This window comes from Populus nigra, chromosome 1 (genome assembly GCF_951802175.1).
Source record: "Populus nigra chromosome 1, ddPopNigr1.1, whole genome shotgun sequence".
Taxonomy (NCBI): domain Eukaryota; kingdom Viridiplantae; phylum Streptophyta; class Magnoliopsida; order Malpighiales; family Salicaceae; genus Populus; species Populus nigra.
This window is the reverse complement of record NC_084852.1, coordinates 48,180,872-48,204,295: the sequence shown is the minus strand read 5'-3', so window position 1 is coordinate 48,204,295 and position 23,424 is coordinate 48,180,872. Positions and strand designations below refer to the sequence as shown.

General features: G+C 32.2%; 2 protein-coding genes across 4 annotated transcripts; one reads left to right on the top strand and one right to left on the bottom strand.

Annotated features, from left to right (window-relative positions):
- Positions 1 to 2,381: 2,381 nt before the first annotated feature.
- Positions 2,382 to 4,668, bottom strand: LOC133687850 (NADPH:quinone oxidoreductase-like). The gene is made up of 3 exons (XM_062107189.1): positions 4,405 to 4,668; positions 4,109 to 4,300; positions 2,382 to 2,936 (listed from the first exon to the last, which is right to left on the bottom strand). The coding sequence occupies exons 1-3, from the start codon at positions 4,496 to 4,498 to the stop codon at positions 2,632 to 2,634; spliced, it is 591 nt and encodes a 196-aa protein (XP_061963173.1). The 5' UTR covers positions 4,499 to 4,668; the 3' UTR covers positions 2,382 to 2,631.
- A 5,092-nt stretch (positions 4,669 to 9,760) lies between these two features.
- On the top strand, positions 9,761 to 14,803 carry LOC133694557 (hydroxyproline O-arabinosyltransferase RDN2-like). 3 transcript variants are annotated; one of them, XM_062116111.1, is made up of 9 exons: positions 9,761 to 9,901; positions 10,803 to 11,396; positions 12,317 to 12,384; positions 12,470 to 12,671; positions 12,921 to 13,018; positions 13,110 to 13,179; positions 13,299 to 13,370; positions 13,567 to 13,680; positions 14,393 to 14,803. In XM_062116111.1, the coding sequence occupies exons 2-9, from the start codon at positions 10,995 to 10,997 to the stop codon at positions 14,453 to 14,455; spliced, it is 1,089 nt and encodes a 362-aa protein (XP_061972095.1). In that variant the 5' UTR covers positions 9,761 to 9,901; positions 10,803 to 10,994; the 3' UTR covers positions 14,456 to 14,803. The 3 variants fall into 3 exon arrangements, with proteins under 3 accessions (XP_061972095.1, XP_061972111.1, XP_061972103.1); XM_062116127.1 differs by having other exon boundaries at positions 9,763 to 9,839; XM_062116119.1 differs by lacking the exon at positions 9,761 to 9,901 and adding an exon at positions 9,987 to 10,155.
- The last annotated feature ends 8,621 nt before the right edge of the window (positions 14,804 to 23,424 follow it).

The following is a 23,424-nucleotide window of genomic DNA, read 5'->3' as shown; positions in this document are numbered from 1 at the left end:
TGCATGCTGCCAGCTCTCTCATAAATTCAAGATCTTGTCGTATCAAAGAGACTGACTGACTGATTGATACGCTCGGCCTTGAAAGCTGCAGATGAATTGATGGAATTGTCTTTCTTTTTTTAGCTTCAAGGATCAGGACGTTAATGAAAGCAGTCTTTTTTGTTGCTCTGTCTGTCCCATTTATTCGTGTAAGATAATTATCTAACAATACAATATTTATTATTTTGCTTACTGTTCATGCTTATAAAATTATCCCTGCATTGGAAAATGCAGAATTTTCTATAATTTGAAATAGAGCTAATAGGAAATTATTTCGCTGTCCTCGTGCACCACCCACACCTGCTGAGGCCCTTGCGAATGCAAGCTGGTTTATCAGCCCAAGCATTTGGGGCTCTTGAGGCCCAGTCGATTGCAGGTGCTAGCATGGAAGGGGAGAAAACAGATATAGAGAATTCGAATTCATGTTTGCAGTGGTAAAGCCTTTAATATTTAAAGTTTCGAATTCACATTAAATATTAAATGATTGTAAAATGAAATTTACTAGATCTTAAAATCTTAAGATATTAAATAGATTTGGACACCGCAAAGTTGAAGTTCTGCTGCTTCAAAGAGGTGTGGAGTACGTGTGAAGAACCATAGAATTCGAGGTTTAAGATTTCAAACGTGATCGTTAAACATGATTGATGTCTGGAATGGTTTCTAACTCAGTTATCGCCTATCGGGAGAAGAAAGTCTCCGGCGATTGATTAAATTACGTAACTTTTGTTACTGTATTTGAACTTTGAAGGGTCCCATCATCTTTTATATGTATTTACATATATTTTGGAAGATCCGATTTTCCTCCAATTGTTAGATTCTATATTCAACTCATGAACGAGTTGACTCATCACATGGATCTTGTTGTGAATTGATTCTTAAGTTAAATTTTAAAATTATAATAATTATTATTTTTATCCATGTATTGATTGGGATCAACTCATGTTGACCCTTTTAATTTATAATTTGGATTTTTCTCCAGTTAATTTTTAAATTAAATTTTAAAACTATAATAATAACAACTTAAACTTGATCTCTAGTAATATATTTTAGGTTAAATTCAAAAAAGATTGAAGGAATAGATTGGGGCCTTGACATTTAGAATATGAAAATTTTGTTTCCTCTCAATTTTAATTCATACAATGACAAGGTAAAAAAAACCCAGTTTGTATTTTTTTTTAATTTATTTTTACCATTAGTTCCAATAAAATAATTGTTTCCTATTAGCATGCCATGAACAACAACGAAAACAATTGACTAGTTAAAAAAAGAAAATTTAAATTATTTTTTAATTTTTGGTTAAATATTTTGAAGGGCTAGTAAAAAAAATAATCGAAGGAGAAAATTCAAGAGCATGAAAGGAAAAAGAAAAAAAGTGTTTTATTCTGCTCTTGTTTGGCATTCCACGACTATTTACTTTTTGGAATATTTTTTATTTAAAAATATATTAAAATAATATTTTGTTATTTTTTTTAATTTTATTTTTACCATCCACATATTAAAATAATTTTAAAATATTAAAAATAATTAATTTAAAATAAAATAAATATTTTTTTTCAAAAGTATTTTTACACCACAAAATAGGATGCATTAATCTCTTACCCTCAAATTTGCCTGATTTATTAGTATTTGTATTAGTCTTCGCCCTGATGTCATCCCTCAACTCCTTTATGATTTTATGTCATACCCCTTTCAAGCTTCTATCACTGTTCATTAAAGTAGTGCTGAATGGGCAGTGATGCGTCTCCATATTTTTTTTATTTTGAAAATATATAAACTTACTTTAAATAGATAAAACAAATAAATTTATTTTATTTTTTATTTATTTTTTATTTTTTTATTTGTTATTGTAATAGCGTTTAATTTTAAAATGTTTTTTATTTAGAAATGCATTAAAATGATATATTTTTTAAAATTTATTTTTTATATTAACTCATTAAAATAATCTCAAAACATCAAAATAATTAATTTAAAACACATAATAAAAATTAAAAAATTTCAATTGTTTTCAAAAACAATTTTAAAAGGCAAAAACAATATTACTTTGAGCATGGTCTTGATGTCCTGGGTCCAGTGAATCGATTATCTGCAAGAGAATTCCTGTCTTCACAGAAACGATGGGCCATCGAGCAACCACCATTTTCCCAAAGTGAAAAGGATGAGCTTTCTCCTTGAGAAATGCCCGTTGATAGCCTGTGGGGTCTTGCACAGGTAACCCCAAAAAAGTCCTCGGAGATGAGGACCTCTGCCGAAGCATCTTATCAGATTTAGCACTAGAATTCTTTCTTCTTATCTGTTTAGTGTCATACTCGTGAAAGCTTCTTCTACATTTGAATTAGACAAGCTTAAGAATCGAGGGCCTCAAATTATTTCGACGGAACTTGGTTATTTAACATTCTGAGACCAAAGAAATGAATACAGTAGCTTGTACAGAACACTGAGAAACTAAAGAGTTTTGATACATCGGCACATGATTGGAGGCCAAAAATAGGAATGAAAACAAATTAATCCTGAGTTCCAAATGCAACAGCACACGGAAAATAAAGATCAAACAGGTGAAAAACCAACAAGACGAAGCTCTAACGGCACATTATTTTAGCACTGACCTTTGAGTCGCAAAGTGAATGCAAGCAAACTTAAAAGAACTTCCTTTAGTCTCTCCTTGGACGGCGGATCAATCAAGTTGCCATCGCTATCAAATTTTGCAGGAGGTGCAAATGCATTCAAGTAAAACTCAGGTTTGTTGATGAAATGAAGGTCAAGATAAACTCCAATTTGGCGAAGATGGTATTGTGCTCGTCCACCACCAAAACTTCCTCCGGCACTTACAATGGCAGCAGCTTTATCAGCCCAACAGTTTGGTGGTCTAGATGCCCAGTCAATAGCATTCTTCAAAGGTCCTAGCAAGGGGGAGCAAAAGGTAAGAGTTAATAGAAAATCCTAATTGTTGAGTAAGACTCAATCACTGAATTCGAGTTTCCTGTTCTAAAATTAAAGCACTTTACCGGTTCAATTAGCTGACCGTACAAATTCGTGTTAATTCATTGGCTACTTGACATTGTACATTTCAAACATCTTGGTAATATTTGCCATGAATGCATGGTCAGAGTTTCATGAAGAAAATTCTCCGAATAGTTTCTTAAGAGTTCATTTCCATGTAAATGGTAACTTAACTCTTTTTACCAGAATCTGCAGGGAAGTTTCAGGAGCCCCAAAATTATTTTCTGCAACATCATGCTAGCTCCTAAGTGATTATTTCTTGATTACAATATAAACACATTACAATTTTCTACTAGAGCTCAAAAACTATATTAACCTCCACAAGATGAATGATCCAAGAGAGAAAAACAAACACAGTGATCATTTTTTTCTGCGTCAATATATTTCTGGTGTAAATTCAGGAAAGTTCCATTCTTGGTTAAGGCTTCATTAACTGGTTAGTAGATCTGGCTAGTGTGGCTCCCTTGGTGCTACAATACTACTGCAGGAAACAAGTCACATGCAGATCAAATATGGCCAAAATCACCAACCACACTCTGTTCTTCAACCGCGGCAATACTGTAGTCGCTTCATGTGATACCAATAAATAAGAAACTACTGCACAAACTCGGTCCATAAGCTAAGATCATAGACCAAACTAATAAATTTTTACAAATCGCTAAATTTATCGACATAATTTTGTGATTAGCTATTATAAAATAAAATAATTAATAATACATTGAACATAAAATATAATAAGATTAATTATTTGCGATAATTCTGTTGATTTAACCTATAATTTTAGGTGGAGGGTCAAATCTCATGTAATAATTTATCTCAAGTAAACAAGGAGAAAACTGGCACCAAGAACAAGTTGATACCTTAGGACAGTGTACCCACTAGCAACCTCAACCTGTTATTCCTCTTCAAAGAAAGATAGATTGGCATTCTTCAATCTCCACTTTTAGTTTTTTTCCAGATTATAATCATTAATCAAACAGTAATAAAACTATTTTATGCACACTAAATTAGGCCCACTTACTTTTTTCGATAAAGCTATAAACAAATCTGAGGAGAGAGAGGGATACCATACCGGTGACGGAAAAATTGTACTCAGGCGAGGCAAAGAGGACACTATCAGCTTGAAGAATCTTCTGACGGAAAGCTTCAACAACAGGTGGGAAAGTACCATTGACTTCAAGATCAGTATTAAGCATTGGCAGAGGTGAAATATCTATGTACTCAATTTCCATGCCGTTCACTGACTCTTTACTTAACTGGATTGCTGCAAAAACAAAAACCCACCTCAAAAATCAAACCAAGAATCCAAATTTGTCTACGTGGAATGGTAGACAAGCAGAGAGAGAAAGATGGGGGTGTTTTGATTACCAGAACGAAGGAGGCCACGGTTGAAAGAACCTTTACGAAGAGACCCACAAAGAGCTGCCACTTTGATCACTGGTTTCACCGCCAATGCTTCCATTTCTCTATTTGCCTCTGTCTTTTGGTTTCTTTCGACTTTTAAAGGCCTCTTGGCTGCTGTACAAACGTTTGTTGATGTAGAAAGAGAGAGGAAGAGATGATGAAATGCTGTGATAGGATTCGGTACTTACCTGGGGTCATAAGCTTAATCTGGAAGTACTTGGATGGTTAAGATCTCGAAATGTTATTTTTCATCAAGAAAATTATAGAAGCATCTAGTTGGTGGCATAGTGATAAAAATTTAATATTAAAAATTTAATATTTTTAATTCGAACCTTATGATTATTAATTTCAAGATTCATAGAATTAGTCGAGGTACGTGCAAGCTGACCCGAACACCTACATTAAACTAAAAAAAAAAATTATATTAGAAAAGCCCAAAGCATGCCACTTAAAAGATCAGTGGCATGAATGCTGCTTGATTGGGATTTTTTTTAAAAAAAAGTTTTTATTAGTTATTAAATTATTTTTCATGGTTTGTTATATTAAATTAAAAAATCTGGTAAATAAATAATAATAATAATGTTGAAAAATAATTCATGTAGCTTAAGCCAGAACTTCTCATACTTAATAGGAGAGATAGATACATAAGAGTGTGAATATTTTCATATAATTAATTTTTAAAAAACTTTCTTCTCTCTTGATTATTTTTTGTCTACCTCTCTCATGTGTAGTAAATATGGTATTTATATCTTTAACACCATAAAATTCTTGATTTGTGATAAAATTAAAATTATTTTTATAATGATTTAAAATAATTAAAACTTATAAATAAAAGGTTGAATTTAAAATTCTAATATTTAAAATACATTATGAGATCTTCCATCAATCAAATAATGTTGATCTATATTGGTCATGGTGTACATAATCTTTCACTGAATTGGATAGGGTGCTTGATAGCAAATAAAGCATGTTTTTCTCTTGATTATTAGTTCAAATCATATAAAATAAAATTCTTTTTTCTTTGTAATTTTTATATGCAAGGTCTATCTATAAAATGAACTTAGATATAGTAGATTAATACATGCTTATCGACCTGATATTCAATATAAAAATAATTTAAATTATTGAGTCACCAGATCAATTTGCGAATCACTAGGTTAATATAAATTAATTATTTTTATTAAAAATAATATCATTTTATTATTTAAAAGAAAATAATATTGATTTGTTCGAGTTTAACCGGGTTAATATCTTTAATTATGATGATATTGAAATTATTAGGTTAAATCTAATTCTGCATTTCTACAATCTCAACATTAACATCGGTTTTTCAAGTATTGGAGACTCAGTATTTATGAATAGTTACTAACAAAATAAAAGAGAAAACAATACTGCCATTGAAAAATTATTTTTCAATTATTTAATTGCACTAAATCCCTCAAATTCTGAAAAATACTTAATCCCAAACTATCCAAAAAGTCTTGCTATATATGACCTGGAAAATTGGCTTTAATTATTGAAAAAATCAACCACGCAAGCCAAGTTCCATGATGTAGGCCATGAGGTCAGGAGCACACTAACTCATTAAGGAAATAAATAATAATAATAATTTACTAAATTTGTACTGTATTATAATTCAATCCTTTTAGTCTTAAAAATCATCGACTCGTTGACATATATATTAGGGCAGCGTTTGGTATGCAGTTTCTTAAGTGTGTTTATGGAAATATGATTTAAAATATATAATTTGTTGATATGATTTTTTTTTGTAAATAATTATGGATATAAAAACATAAAAAATATATATTATTTACATCTAGAACCAGTTAGTCAACATGATATTGTAGAAGGGAATCTGTCAGCACAATATATTATATAATATACTGATTATATTTAAGACTATGGGTTAAAGTGTTAAGTAATTGTGTTGGTATTGGTAAATGTGAAGGCATCTTAGTCTATTTAAAATAAAAATAAATGCATCTTAATTCATATAAAAAAAAATTAGGGCATCATTAAATTCCAAAAAAAAAAAAAACATTCCCTCCTACCGAGAAATGCGATTTCTCTTATTTTAGAAAGGTATCATATTCTTAGCTTTGGAGGAAATTCTCAAATATCTTTACGTTTATTATTATTATTATTATTATTATTTTGACAAAACATGCACAAATATATTTAGCATCTAAAATTGTTATGCATAGGATATCTAAGATATCTCCATGCCAAATACCTCAACCATACTTTTAATTTGTACTACCGTATTTTTAACTTTTTATTTCTACTTATATTATTGGTTTAAAACTTGGTATGATCCAATGAATTGACAAATTGATTTAAGATCTGGCCAACTAGAAACTTAGATCGATTCAGGATAAAAAAAATATATATAAAAAAAACCTGACTAACTTGGTAAAAAACTGTCAAATAACTATCTCAATCTAATAACTTAAACTGTTAGGTAAGGTACCAAGATATGATACATATTATTCTTTAACACACCATCTCAAGTAAAATCAAATAAATGAGGATAATGAGATTTGAACTCGTGACTGCTTGGTCATCAAGACTCTGATACCATATCAAAGAACCATCTCAACCCAATAGCTTAAACTGTTAGGTAAGGTATCAAGATATGATTTATATTATTCTCTAACAAAAACTCAGGTTGACTTAGTGAATCAGTATACCGGAGCTTGATCCGATCATTAATCAATTGACTTGTTTTTTAATTTTTTTAATTGAAATAACATCATTTTGATTTGTTTTTTTTTTTAAATTAATCTAAATTCCTTTCAGCCAATAACCCAGTTTTTATCTTAAATCAATTTTTTAGTTGGATTTTAAAAATATAATATTCTATTATTGAAGAGAGTCCTTATATTTTTTTTTAAAAGGAGGCTTCACAATCAGTGACATAATCTTAATTGTCAAGTACCCTACCATGTGAGCTGCCATTTCTTTAACTCAATTAATTCCCTTTCAAATGTCTTTCGTCAACAACTTTTTTTATCATTTGCCTCTCCATAGACACACCACCTTCCATAAATCTTGGGTTTATTACTTCTTCCAATGCCAATCCACTGCTTCGATCTTCACCTCGACAAAAAACATGTTTCCCAGTTTTTGTCAAGATTAAGTATGCATGTCCGAGCTATGCTCTTGGGAACCTTAATTATTTTAAACATGAAAAAAAGCTATATAGCTCTTAAGAAATTCTTAAATGCTGCCATTAACCCTTGAAATATAGTTGTTTTGATTTGTTTTCATAAATATAAGTTTTTTCAATTAAATGTATCTTTTGTTTATCGTTACCAACATAAATTTTTTCAATTAAATGTATTTTTTGTTTAGTTCGAGTGAAAAATATTTTGAAAAATACTGACATTGCAATGTCAAACATATTCCATGCCAGACTCAAAATTATAGATTTTTCGGATAAATTCGTCGAGCTAAGCTGGGTTTATTAATTTCTTATGAATATGTTAGTTTAATTAAGATGGTTTGATTATAACACCATGGGATATAAAATTAGTTTTGATTGACTCGGAAATTTCCTGTCCATAACCAAAAAAATAAACAACCATGTCAGTAATTTAATAAAGATATCTGTACTTTTTAACTAAAATTTATTCAAAGTTAGATGATATCTATCACAAAATTTATTTTAAAAAATTATCATAAATATAAGGACAATTGTTTAATTTGGTTGATGCGTTTCTCTGATAATACAATATTCAGTAAAAAAACTACAAGAATCTCCATTTTACTTAGAATAATGGCGAGTAAATACCTTTTTCAAATTAAAGAGTATATCCTAGAAAAACAGGTAAAAACCAATCATGAAAGGATTTTTTCTCTTAATTTTCTTAATATATATCAACTAAAAAATATAACTTCATTTTATTTCACATGTGAAAACTATAAAGTGAAATGGCCCGCTTGTGACATATGTTTATTAAAAAATAAAACAAAACCTCTTAAATTAGTTTTTTTTTATATATATTATTAACGTGGGTATTCGGGTTAGTTTGCGCGTATCTCGACTAATCCCACAGACCTTGAAATTAACGACTATATAAACCTTTAATAATCATTATATTAACAATCTCAAGATTTAAATTTGAAATAATAATAAGAGCAAACCCCTTTATTCTAATATCTTATTACTAAACCATCAACTAAATAATTAAATTAGCATATTTTCAGGGAAGCTCATGCACATGTTTGCTACTGGGCGAAACACGCCACAAGAGATAGTACTGGCTGAAGATCTGGGATTCTTCTTTTCCAGAAACGGGGGCGTTTTTTTAACGGACACCAGGGGCTGCCTGACTGCCTCTTTATTAGGGGATGCAGTTATTGTTATTTCTATTCCACTGTACATGAAAAAAAAACATGTTTTTTTTTCATATTATTTGTTTTGAAAATATAAAAAATCACCATAAAACTATTCTTAGAAATAAATTTCCTAGAATATTAATTAATACATATTTAAATTTTATCCTTTAACATTTGGATTTCAATTAAGTTATCCATGATATTGGTTTAATCTTTTCTTTTTCTTTTTTGTGATATTAACCTTATGAGATTGGTTTAGTAATTAAGGAGATAAACTTCTTTTTTTAAAGGTCCAAATATTGAAATTAGTATCCAAGAAAATTTATTATTTTATATATATATATATATATATTTCAAGAAAATATGATACGAGAACTTCGATACAAGAAAATTGGTGTACATACAATGAATTTGTTAATTACTTCGAAATAGAAATAAAAACTAATATGTCACTTTTTTTTTGAAAGAATAAGACTAGTCTAATAACAATATCACAATAATTTAAATATTTAATTAAGTTAAGAATCCATTTTAAACAAGTTTTTCCTGGTAGGATTAATAAGGTTATAATAAAAAAATTGATTTTTTTTTAATTTTCTATTTTATATATATAATGAATTTACCTACTCCAATAAATGATTTTCTTTTCATGTTTCTAAGAATAGATATTGCATTAATGGAGTGTTAAATCTGTTTTTTAAAATATCTTTTAATTTATTTTTTACCTGAGAAAATATTAAATTAATATTTATTAGATTCAAATTAAAAAAAAACTTTAAAAAATTATTTTTATATATTTTTCAATAAAAAGTAATTTTTTAAAAATATTTTAGACCGCATTATCACCTGACTCTGAATGACATTCGTTATCAATCCTTTTTTTTATTTTTGTGTGTATAATTAATTAATTAATTAATTTTTTTGCTGCCATATATGTATAAAAGCTGCTGCTGCTGCAGCTATTTCACTGCAAGAAAAAGACACAACAGATACTGAAAACAAGAAACCACACGTCTCTCACATTAGCAACGAATCTCTCTGTTAAATCTAGCTAGATCGTACGTTACTCTCTGTCTGGTCTCTTCATCATTGTCCGTGGACATTACATCACGATCCACTCGTGAGTTGTCAGATAGATTGTTTGTCTTTTCATGAGAATTATAATAATGATTGGTTAGCAAGTATCTCTGCTTTACGCTTTATTCAGCTACAAGATACCTTCTTGGGTTCTTTATCTTTATTTGTTTTTTAATCGTTTCTTTAACGTACTTATCTTGCTTTAATAAACCTTGTTTCTGCTTTCTGTTTTTTCATTGTCTGTGATGTGTTCTTCTGTTTTTTCTTTGTTTTTTGGTGCCCATTTGGCTTCTTGAGGTGCAATTCAAATCCCCAGTTCAGAATTTGTTTACCTGGATTTAATTTTGATGATTTTGTTCGTTTTGGCTAGGAATTGGACGACCCTTTAATCATTTTCTTTCAAAGGAATTATTACTGTGTGTGGTTCGGTTGATTTTGTGTCTCTGGCCTGCTTTGAATCTTTTGGCTTGATTTAGCATGACTAGGTTGATTTTAGCTCTCTGTGATCATCGACGTTGCTGTCGAGAGTTAAGTTTTTGTAGGTTTTCTCTAAATATTGTTGTTGGAAAGTTGTTTTCTGGTGGAAAACAGAGTTAATTTGCGTTCAAGTGTTGCACTGGAGGATTTTGATATGTTTATGGAATGAATTCGATGAGATCATCTGCTCTTTTTTGTTTCGGTCCCAATATCTCAACTTAGAAATTTCTTAATCTTTTACGGAATTTTCTTTGATCAATTGTATTTGATTGCAATTTTGCTCTGAATTTGAAGCCACATTAGGTTGTAAACTTGCTGGTTGCACTAAGATTTCAGTGGTGAACATATTTGATCTGATGTATGCAATAAGTAATTCGAATGTGTTGGTGATTAGTTGCAATCCCTGTAAGTTGCATCCTTAACTTGGTCATAATTTAAACTGATATTCTGTGCTAATTCTTGTGCAGGTAACTGCTAGGGATTGAATTTGTTTAGATTTTCTCCTAAGAGGGAATGTAAAGTTGTGTTGTGTAATTTAGTTTCAAAATATAAATCCTGTGGTGAAATGAAAAGTGTAGGTGTTTAGACTTGGATTTATTACTGCTTCGGAGAATCTGGGATATTGGTTTGGTTCGTTATTGATAACTGGGAGAAAGACGATGGGACGGGCTTCGCTGTCAGTTCTGATTCTATTGACTATTGGCTTTTTCTTTGCCACATATAATTTGGTTGCCATGATAATGCATTATAGATCTGTCGGGAAATGGTCACATGACGATTCGGATGGTCAGATATTTTTGGATCCAGTCACTGAAATGCCTGAAGACGTGAAGAAAGCAAAGAATGCCAAAATGCCCTTCCATGTTGCCCTAACAGCAACTGATGCTCCTTACAGCAAATGGCAGTGTCGCATTATGTACTACTGGTATAAGAAGAAGAAAGACCTGCCCGGGTCGGAGATGGGAGGCTTTACACGGATTTTACACTCTGGAAAACCTGACAACTTGATGGATGAGATCCCCACAACTGTGGTTGATCCTCTTCCAGCTGGTCTTGATCAGGTGAGTTTCCTGCATTCTTCTTTTTCATTGTGGATAGAGCCAGCATCTTTTGTTGTTAGTTACTTCTAGCTTCTTCTATCGTATCTCATCTTGTTCTTGAGAATCTAACATCTTAGCCATGCGGTATTCTCATGTACAAATTCAGAATATGAGGTCAGATATCCTTTAGGGACATGTTGATGATTATAAATTCTGGAGCTCTACATATACACCTACACATATATTATTTGGTTTTTTGGAAAGGAATGTAAGGGAGCTTATTTGAATGCGTGTTTTTATTTTTTCCTTAGTGAGAGTTATTTGGCCTGCATGTTCAAGTAAAGTGCAAGTTGTCCTGTTGGAACTGATTCAGATCATCGGCACAGCAACGAGTTCACTATTTAATGGAAGGCAGAATATGAACAAAGTATTTGGCATAAGGAATTTTAATGGTTCATAGCATGTGTAATTGCTTGTAAAAATGATTCATTTGTAATTCAGAACTTGTACAATGGTTAGGGAGCAGAAGAAGATTGAGCACAGAGAACTTGTTTTCGTCAAATCCTGTCAAGGAATCATATCTCGTTCAGCATGTCTTATGAATGTCTCCATGGCTGCTCTCTTTATGAATAATTTCTAGCAGTGAAACAACCAGTTATTAACTTATACATGAATTTACTACCTCGCTCATCTTATCCGAGGGCTTGATTTCAATCTCTATGAAGCTCACTGACTCGGTGTCGGAAGTCAAAGATTGAGATGTCAAATTAAATCATCTGTTTGTATATAACGTATTTATCTTGAATTGAACCATTCTGCATCTTACTTCTCTTGCGAGTGCTACCTTTTCATTTTTTTTGTGTTGATTTTGATACTCTTCACTTTTTACACAAATCTATATTTTCAGTAGTTGTGACATAGCTTTCCATTCTGTAAACCAGGGTTACGTTGTCCTAAATAGACCCTGGGCCTTTGTGCAGTGGCTGGAAAAGGCTTCTATCGAGGAAGAGTGAGCTTTTAAGTTTTCGTGATTTTTACTTGACATGCATTTGCCTGCATGATATCCTAATGGCGGTGAAATTCAATCTGTGCAGATATATTTTAATGGCAGAGCCTGATCACGTATTTATAAATCCCCTTCCAAATTTGGCACGCGGAGGGTTGCCAGCTGCTTTTCCTTTTTTCTATATCAAGCCTGCTGATCACGAAAACATCATACGGAAGTATTATCCGGAGGAGAAGGGTCCTGTGACAAACGTTGATCCAATTGGCAACTCTCCTGTAATTATCAAGAAGGTGTGAACTCTCGAGATACCATGTCTCTTGGTATCAAACTTGCCTGAAATCTACTGTGCACCGATCATTTATTGCAATGCCTGTGCTGATATTCCATCCTTCTGTTTAAATGTTAACAATATTACAATCCTTGCATACGTTGAAAGTGAATTTGTAGAACTCGTTGTCACAACTCTATACATTTTGTGGTAGTGGTATATTCTCTGTTGGATGAAAAATGAGAGATTATCAGAACTTTATGATCTTCAGGAATTGCTAGAAAAGATTGCTCCTACGTGGATGAATATCTCCTTGAAAATGAAAAGAGACCAGGAGACTGATAAAGCTTTTGGATGGGTACTAGAAATGTAAGTTCCCAGTACAAGTCATTATGTGCTTTGTATTAACTCTCAACCAAAACCAGTTTTTCACTCTCCCGGTTTTGGTTGCTGGACTAAGGTATGCATATGCTGTGGCATCAGCTTTACATGATGTGCAGCACATTCTTCGGAAAGACTTTATGGTGCAGGTTCGATCTTGACCTTCTGTAGCTCTTTGTGCTGAAGTTGGTTTCCTGTTCTAGTTGCTTCAGTTGGATTTTAGATGCGAAGTTTATTTTTGTAAGTCTCTGAAATGTTCATCCTGCAGCCTCCATGGGATTTGGCAACAGGGAAGAATTTTATCATTCATTATACTTATGGATGTGACTACAATTTGAAGGTAAAACTATATAACATCATATTTAAGAATAATTTTAATTTCGAGTTATGCCCTTTTGCCTGCAAATTCTTGGTATTCCATTTAAATTTATGAATCCCACCATCTTTTATTTTAATCTTTTTCACCCTCTTCATCATCATTATCAGTATTTTCTTATCAACCTTTTAGTTATCTGAGGTCACTACTTAATCTTCAGGGTGAGCTAACATATGGAAAAATTGGAGAGTGGCGGTTCGACAAAAGATCATATCTAGGTGGACCTATGCCAAGAAATCTCGCCTTGCCCCCTCGAGGGGTTCCGGAAAGTGTGGTATGTTTTAGGCAATATTATGATATTTTTGCAGTGTTTTAGCTCTATTTCCTCTAGTGGGTTTGGATTGGAAAAGTAGATTACAAAGTAACACAGGATGCCAAGTTGCAAGCGCCCAGGTTCTGTCAAATTTCAGTACCGTTTCATGTTTACACTGAGAATTCTTAATTTGCCTCATGAAAATTGAGAAGGATTAGAACGAAAGATTGCCTACATGCTGTGTCCTTTTCTGTTCTTGCTTTAAAGTCCTCTTATCTTGCTTTACTTAAAGCTGACATTGACCCCAACTTCATGTCCCGTGGGATGTGAACTGATGTCCATCAAGTTTTCTGGAAATCAATAATTTTTTTGAGCATGAATCTGGCTGGACATTTTTTACTATGAAGTTTTTTAGACCATCCATTAGTTCCTCTTGCTGCTGGTGCTGCCTATTGAACTGGTTTCCACTGTCCTACTTTCTTTTTAGCCTATTGGCTGTCATGATCACTATCAGCTGGTTCTGACGGGTCTGAGTCATATTCTTGTTGCAGCAAATAGAAGCATGAATGTATGTAGTTATTACCCTCATAGATGTTGTGGAGTTCAATTGACTAGAAGTTATAATCTGTCAGCAGGAACACCATTTCATGCACCAGAGATAACAAAGAAATAACTCCTACTCAGTCTCTTCATTTTGACGTGTTCTTCTGCGTTTTGCATATTATTTTTGCAGGTTACCCTTGTAAAGATGGTCAATGAAGCTACTGCAAACATTCCAAATTGGGACACAGAATAGCCATCTGCCGCGATCAAGTCGAAGAGCACCATACATGCTTTATGTGCAGATGGGAAGTCTAGATCCACAGCCATTAGAAATATTGATGTCCAGAAACCTCAGGTTAATTATTTCTAAGGAATTGAACTATACAAATCAAAATCAAAAAGGTTATTTAGTTAGGAACACATTATTTAGGCGACCACAACACCTTTTTTTCTGTTTTCAACACATTATCAGATTGAGAGTGAGATCAAAATGAAGTTAGCCTTGCTGCTTTATTGATCTAGAGGCAGATATGATAGCAATATTTGGCTGTCCATTCAAATACAGCTATATTAATTAATAAGGCTTTAATATTTTTGAGTATATGGCTAATCTCCTGTCATATCTCTTGGGGCTATTACTGTGATTGTGTTCAGGTGCTGGTAGAATTGATTTTTCTTTGAAACTTAGGTTCACTGGTGTCTCTTCAGATGAGGGAAAAGCTATCGATATAGCTAGCAGAGTACCAACGATTCTTTACCATTGTCATTTTGGTGTTAGTATCTATGATTTACATTTGTATAAATATTAAAATATGAACGGAAATGGTCCCATATTTCTTTGGTACCAGAGATTTTAATAGAGAAGCAACCTTTTATTTTTTATTTTTTGATAACCCGAGGTGTTCGGGTCAACTTATACACACCATGATTAATCCCCGGATCTACTGAACACCCTGCAAGCCCAGTAGACGGGTAAGACACCGCGGGAGTGACAAGCCTGTACATAAAGGTTTGAACCTGGGTGCAGAGGCAGGGAATTCCCGGTCAGGACCGCTAGGCCACAACCTCAAGTGTGAAGTAACCTATTCTTGTTTTTTATAGTTGTTAAACTCGATTCGACTGGACATGATTCATCCAAAATGCCTGGATTATTAGATTATTTGGTTTAATGAAAAACCTGATCCAACCTAGAATTTGAATGGTTGGTTTCTATATCAAATTGATCGATCAGATTGAAATTGATAACTTATAAATTGAAAAAATAAAAAAATAAAAAGAGAGATTTCTTGTTTTACAAGAAATTATTTCTTTATACCAAGAAAAAAAAGTCTACAAAGCTATCTTTACTCTTGGTAGCCTTAAAAATAATTGAGAACTAGAATGTCTTGTCTTGAATAGTGATAAACATTATGATAATGATTGTTTTTTAAAATATTTTTTGTTTAGAAATGTATTAAAATAATTTTTTTAAAATTTATTTTTAATATTAGTAAATCAAAATAATCTAAAAATACTAAAAAAATTAATTTAAAATTTAAAATATATAAAAAGCATAATTGTAACGCGGATACAAACAATTTTTGAAAGAGGGGAGAGCACTTGACTGTTGATTTAAAATCTATCACCATCATTTTGCACTAATTCTATCTCCATCATTTTGCACTTATGTGTTTAGAGCATGTTTGGAAACGCGGTTCAACCCGCATTTCTAAAAGATTTGAATTTTTTTTTTGTTAAAATTTAATATGGTTTGTATGTTTTGGATTGTTTTGATGTGCAAATATCAAAAATAATTTTTAAAAAATAAAGAAAATATCATTAATATATATTTTAACATAAAAAATTATTTAAAAAATATCCACAACTGCCAAACAAACTGGACCCTTGCTTTTACGTTTGCTATGTGTGATATAACATTCCACAGCACAAAACGTAATGCTTTTGCTGCTGTATTTTTTATTTTTAATGGTGGACCTCATCACTGAAAATAAAAGCAGAAAGCCTAGACAAACACACTCATGAAAGGTAGACCCTAAATCATTCCGTGTGGGCTCCACTACTTAAGTGTATTTTGATTAATGAGCCCTAGATCAGGCCCATTCCTGACAAACATAGCCCACGAAAGCTCAGTACACTGAACCACGAGAAACTTCCATGTAGATATAGGTTGTGGTCCCTTTCTATATTTCTAGTTAGTGGATTGGTGGGCCTCGTAGCCCATTACTTTCAGTCAACACGGTTGTTCCCTTTCTATTTCCCAGTAGTTCTTGAAATATATATATATATATATATATATATATATATATATGATTATGACCACGAGATGTTGCCCATTTGGGTTTTTATTATTATTATTATTATTATTCTTTGCCCATAACATTAATCCACAAAGCATGACAAAAAAATTATCCACCACGAATTGGTTCGTAGGATCTCTTTCATGGGACATTCAAAATCTAAAATGGAATTATTTTGAGAAATAAAAAAAAATTGATTCATAAATTATGAAAGATATAGGATCGTTTTGATTTTAGTAGTGACCCTAGTTAGGGGTGTAATTAAAAAAAATTTATTAGGAGTGTCAACATAAAAAAAAAACTATAAAACTAGAAAGAAAATATTTTATTTTTGAAGAATTTTAAAAATTAAGAACGAAAATTAACCCCCCCATCCAGCTTCTTTTAGGTCCAGCTAGGAGTATTAAAAAAAAACCAACTAATCAAAAAAACCAAGAAAAATTTAATGGAAAAACTGAATCGATAGAAAAAACCAATTAAAAATTAAAAAAAACTATTCGGTCTAGTTCGGTTCCCATTTAAAAAAGCTTAAACCGATTGAACCGGACCAAACCGAACCGGTTAAAACAAAAGGTATAAAAAGAACCATCCCTAACCCTAAATCACTTTCTCCCTTCCCAGCCACCACCCCCCTCTTCTCTTCCCCTTTTCCCAGCCGCCCCAACCCCTTCCCCTTTCCCTTTCCCTTTCCCAGCCCCCATGTTGAAGACTTTGATTGCTGGTTGCTTTTTCTGGTCTTCAATTTCTAAGTGGTTGTTGTGATTAATAGCTCAGATTAATATTTGACATTAAATTTTTCTTTAATTTAGCTCAGTGATGAAGATTAGCTTATCCAAAAACCATGGTCTAGTTTTTCTGGTTTTTTATGCTAAAAAACCAACCCGAATCGAACAAAACCGGTTTAGTTTGAACCAGTTCTCAATTCGGTCCGGGTTATATTAATAAGGACTACTATTTTCCAGTTCAGTTGAATTTTTGAATTAAAACCGGACTGAACTGGACCATGAACACCTCTAGGTCCAGCCCTAGTTGTAGTTCAAGTAATGATCATTTTCCGAGCAACAATTAGGGGTTGTTTGGTGTTTTTCTAAATTTTGATTATTTTTTTATTTTTTAATATTTTAAAATTATTTTGATGTATTGATGTTAAAAATAATTTTTTTATTTTAATACATTTCTGAGTGAAAAAACACATTAAAAAACATCCGCTACCATACTCTTAAACACCCCTTTAATCAAGGTCATGCTTTTAAAAAATACAAATAATTTATCAAGTAAATTAAACTTCACTTATTCATATGGTCAATCTAGGACATGTCCTACTTGTCCTTGGTTTAGGCCAAGTCTAAAAAATTCCAACCTATAATTAAAATATAATTTGACCTAATTAACCATGTAGGTTAATTAAAGATATTATCAAAACTAATTGTTTTTTTCAATTATTCTTTAAACTTATGTTATTTTTTTTATTTTTATTAATTCAATTCGGGTTAATCAACTTCACCTTTGACCCAAACCTTGCATGAGATAGACTAACCCCCACAACTCAAACAATATTTTTTTTGTTATTTAAATGAAATGCCATTTTTTTTTCTTTTAATGAAACGCCAATTTTATGAACAAAAGTCCGAGTGCAAAAACTTCATATGTGAATTTGGAATTGCCACAAGCGAGCATGGTGATTGAAAAGTTATTATATAGGAGCAAAACACCCATATGTTCTTCTTTTTCCTTCTTAATGTTTTTCAAAAACAAGATCAATAAAAATCAAATCCTAGAATTACATTAATTTCCTTCCTTGCCAACATACTGAAGAGTCAGGACGCTCATGATGACGCAGAAAATGCATGAACACAGCACATGAAAGCGTGTGAGCTTGTGTCGGCCAAAGAAGAAAAAACCCGAAACCACCACCACCACCACCACGACCACCCATATGCCATCAGCTCATGTGACACTGCAACTCCACCGCGGCAGCATGAGTATATCTTAATTATTTATGTTAGCATCCAACAAAAAATAAAGAAGGCAATGAATAATGGGACAGAGAGTGAAAAACAAACAAGCCTGCAGAAAGTTTCCTGCAAGAGTTGGCTTTTTCTGCATCATTCACGAGCACACACAGGCTCCCCCCTCCCGACTTCTATTCCCTTCAAGGTCTTTTTCTCCCTTCCTTTCTTACTTCGGCTGTAGATTTTCGCTTCCTTAAAGTAAGATGTTAGGTTAGTGCAATGTACAGATTCACCAGTCTCTTTTCCCAATGTTCTTGGAACTTCACCGATTGATAGTTAAATCAGCCATGCCTGATGATAGTTTGACTCGTTCAAAATCCGACACCAACTAATAAGACCTAGTTCATCCGCCGTATCGAGTCGTCTAAACCTCGTTGGAATTAGTATCGAGAAGTTTGTTTTAAAAAAACTAAAATAATAGTCAAAGTTATTTCCTCGAAAACAAATATTTTTGTAGGAAATTTCAGTTTGAGAACTATATGGGCTTGGATTATGGCAGCATTGATTTGGCTAGCGAGTTCTAGGAGGCAAAATGCACTTCATTTTTGTAGAGTCATCTCCAAAACAGTCAACGACGACTTTGATTATAGAAAGTGAGATCACGGGGTGAACAATTAGTCATATTTACAAATCTTTATGTTCAAAATCTGCCTCTTAATTAATCCATTCTGATAGTTTAAAATGGCTTGAATTTGTAAGGATTTTTCAATGATGAATTCATTCACTTACAGTCATAACATGGAGTCAACATGCCAGCGATGGTGTTTTATTTTTTTCCTAAAAAATATTACCTTGGACCAACAGAATCCTAGGAAGTTTTTTTTATTAATTGTAAAATCCGATCCAGTCCAGCTCTAAATCATAATATTTTAGATTAACTATTAATCAGATCAGACCGAGTTTAGCAATGTCAAAGCTATGCTGACAAGTTTTTGAGCACTTAAGGATTGATTGCATTAATTAGTGGCTGTAAACTCGTGCGTTTCCAACTGGACAACTGACTAAGGATCGAGATGCCATTAGTAACGAGCGGTGATCCAGTGATAAAAATTTAAGATCAAAAAATTTGATTTTCCTGTGGTTTTAGATTTGAGCTCTGTGATTGTTAATATAATAGTTACTAGAGGCTTACATGGTCGTTAACTTCAAGATCTATGAGATTAGTCGAGGTACGCGCAGGCTGGTCCGGACGCTCACGTTAATAATAATAAAAAAGTTATTAGTAAGAATCTTGAGGGGTGTAGCTCAACTGGTCAGATTCTATATTTGTTCTCAAAAATCAACAATTTAAGTTTTACAAATCTCAGAGTCACTAAATGTTTACATAATCATTAATTATAAAATCCATAAAATTAATCAAGATTTATACAAATTAATCCAGATATCTACGTTAATTAAAAAATAAAGAAAAGAGTTGTCGGTAAGACTGAGATTAATGGGTCAAGAAAGTGTGGGTGCCAATCAAGAGGCCGTAAGTTTCTTCACGAGAACAGATATTATTCAACATTCACGTGTTGTCCTACCATCACTGCCACTCTCGATCCCACTTTAATTATTCCATTATATAAAGCTGTCTTGCTTTTTTAAGTGATTTAATAGTAGATAAATTAATATCCCAATTAAATAAAATATAAAGATTTAACAGCTAAATAAAATATAAAATAATAAAAAAGGAGTTGATCAAAACACCTTATTATATAGTTCAAATGGCTGGAATCAACAGAACGAAAAGAATTCAACAGTGTGAATCAAAATAAAGGTATTTATTTATACATTTTAATCAATTAATTAGCCCCTAGATCATACTATTTGAGTTTAATTATGTGCCTTGTTTGGATTCAAGGAAACAGACATCGCTTTCTCTGGCACCTGCTTGTTTCCAGTTTTTCTCAGGTCGACGGGAGAGGCACAGTACCTACCATTCTCGGCATGTCTCTAAGGACTGGCTTCTTTCACTTTAATAAAGCTATAATGGCTTCTTTCATCGTTTTTTTGTTATGATTTTAGGATGAGTAATTTCTTCAAATTGTATGTTGTGATACTAAGCTCCAAATTGGTGGGTGAAATATCTGTCAAAGTTTTAACAAAACAATTCAATTAAGATTTTCTTTTTTCAATATAGTTATCGAACTTGATTCGAGAACTAATATAAAAAAGAATTGATTTATTGTATCAACTCAAATCAATTATTTTTATTAAAAAATATTATTTTTTTAAAATTTATTAGAGTTAAATCGGTTAGATTTAGATTGAGTTTGATCAAATAACCAAAAACTTAACTGAATTAATTAAATTAATTTTACCAAATCAAGAATCCAATTTTAATCACAGCTCATGTCATGAATTTTCCGGATCAATCTGAGAAGTCAAGTCGGGTTAAGCGATTATGATGATATCATTAACCAATTGAGTTCGAATTATGAACACGACCACTAAATCCTAGTTATTGTTTTTTTTTTCAGTCTGATCTAACCTGCTGCATGCCATAACCTTGATTTAATCTAATCAACTTGAGCTCGCAAATTACACAAGCAGTAAGTGACTAACACAGTGCCGGCACCAACAATAACAGGAGCAATATTATAGTACTCTCTTTTAAGTTTTAATGGAGTTGTTGAGTCCATCTCCTCAGTGCTCCCACCATTAAATAATTACAAAAAGATTAGATTCACAAAATCTAATTTCATTGAAGAGCACAAAGAAGTATTCTGATTGTTCCACTGATCTGAAGCAGTCACATGCAATTGAACCTATCATGCATGAGATTCATGTCAATTTCCAGTGGACAGAAAACCAGCTAATGGCTTGACTGTAACAGAGCTGAGAGCGACTGAGCTAATTGTAGATGGGGCACTGTTTAATTTCCCGTCCAGCTAGCAAGCAAGAAATTTTACTTTCAACGAGAAGAAAGAAACAAGAACGGATCCCCATAAACGAACACCACGCCATGCTCAAAGGGGAATCTGCCCATGCCCATGTTTGTTTTGTTTTAGAAATTCTGTGGATGATTGTGGCTGATGCAACTGCTCATTTCCGAGCATTCCTGCTTGAAATGGAGGTTCGTGCAAGTTTTACATGCGTGCATCATTTTTGAACAATCGAGGCTGGACAGTCTTGGGCAACATTTCGCATTTTGTTTTATTTTTGTTGATTATTTATCAATTAAAATATAATTTAGATCTCACTTCTAATTGATAAATCGTAACCTGAAATGAAATAGCATGAGATTGAATGCTAAATTGCCCCATAACCATTCTTGTTTCCATTTATACTAGACAGCAACCAAAATAAATAAATAATGATGCTCTTTTATATATATATATATATTATTCACCGTCATTTCTAGACTAACCTGTAAATTTTTTTAATATCAAGTTCAAAACTTAGATTCTGAGTTAAGTGAGTCGATTTTACATCAAAATAATATAGTTTTTTAAACAAAAATCTAATACCTAACCGATTTTTATTTGATTAAGAGATGTTTTTGGATGATCTGCTTTATCTTACCCCAACTCTACTTTCCACTAGTGGAAAGTTGGGGGGTAAGGACTGCAATTATCTGAAGAACCGACAAACCCTAGAAAATGTCCAAGCACCACGCACAAGAATCTGTATTCATGATAAAACAAAGCATTAATGATTCAATAGAGGTAAAAATGGTACAAAGATACTAAAAACTAAAAAAAAAATAAAAGGAGTACTTGGCAAATCTCTTGTTCATAATGCTGTAATGTCCATCAATCATTTTTTTATAGTGAAATTGCATGTGACTGATCCTGCAAGTGTCGTGTTTAAATACTAAAGTAAGTATTTTAATCATTTTTCAAACAATCTGGTAAAGAATCCAATGTGTTAAACCAGCCAAACAAATTGATTAAAATACTTTTTTTTTTTTTACTATATTGTGAAAAAACCTGAACTTCAACAAAAAAAACCCGTAAAAATTCTCCCAATTCGTTACTAATATATAAAAGAGAGGGTTTTTTTTTTTTTTTTTTTAAGGATTTGCTAACAATTTTCCCAATAAAACCCTAACAGAAGGGACACATTCAAAAAGTCATATTGTTTAGAGAGCAAAATCAAAGTTTTTTTTTAGTCCAGGGAGTATCTTTTTTTCCCACTCAAGTCCAAGAGGGTATTTTACGATTCAACCTTTAATTTTTACAATGTCGAAATTCCCTATCAAACAACAGTAGATGCCAAGATATGGTGATGACAGAGACCAGTTGTACTGTTTGTGTTCTTGTCTAGAATTCTCTCTCTGCAAAACCCTTTTCACACTTTCAGATTATGAACGCAGGAGTTTCACTGGGGTAAGAACCTTGAAGAAAACCAGGGAAAATTTAACTCAAACAGAGCTGCTGGCAATCGTATAATTGTTTTGAGGGGAACCCTTGCGTCTTTTCAAGGAACTTTTGTGTAGTATAACGTAAAAAATCCCAACATTTTGGCTTTGTTGCTGACTTGATTCCCTTGATTTCGCATCATTAGCGCAGCTGCTGCTGCATCATCTCTTTAGTCATGATGTGATCCTTAAGCTAGCTATCATGCATATCTGTCTACATATTTGCCTATAAAGCACATCCCAAATCATCCCAAATCTATCTCTAAGTTCTCAAATCTAATATATAAGTAAAAAAACAGAAGATATTATCTAGCTAGTAGGAAACTGACAAAGGCAGGAGAGGTCCAGCCTACAAGAGGAAATGGAATACAGTCTGTTAGCATTCAACCCACTTACTCTAGTTTTTATTGTATGTTTGTTTTTGTGGTGACATTATATTTGTTTTAAAAAATATATTTTTTAGTGTTTTTAAAAAGTTTTGATGTGATAATATCTAAAATAAATTTTAAAAAATATTATTTTAATATATTTTTAAATAAAAAACCATTTTAAAAATTTTTATCACAAT

Coding starts and splice junctions, on each gene's coding strand:
- LOC133694557 (XM_062116111.1), top strand. CDS start 10,995: ATGGGACGGGCTTCGCTGTCAGTTCTGATTCTATTGACTATTGGCTTT. Junction 12,672..12,920: donor CTCCTGTAATTATCAAGAAG/GTGTGAACTCTC, acceptor TATGATCTTCAG/GAATTGCTAGAAAAGATTGC. Junction 13,180..13,298: donor GGAAAGACTTTATGGTGCAG/GTTCGATCTTGA, acceptor TTCATCCTGCAG/CCTCCATGGGATTTGGCAAC.
- LOC133687850 (XM_062107189.1), bottom strand. CDS start 4,498: ATGGAAGCATTGGCGGTGAAACCAGTGATCAAAGTGGCAGCTCTTTGT. Junction 4,301..4,404: donor CCGTGGCCTCCTTCGTTCTG/GTAATCAAAACA, acceptor TTGTTTTTGCAG/CAATCCAGTTAAGTAAAGAG. Junction 2,937..4,108: donor GTACAATTTTTCCGTCACCG/GTATGGTATCCC, acceptor CCCCCTTGCTAG/GACCTTTGAAGAATGCTATT.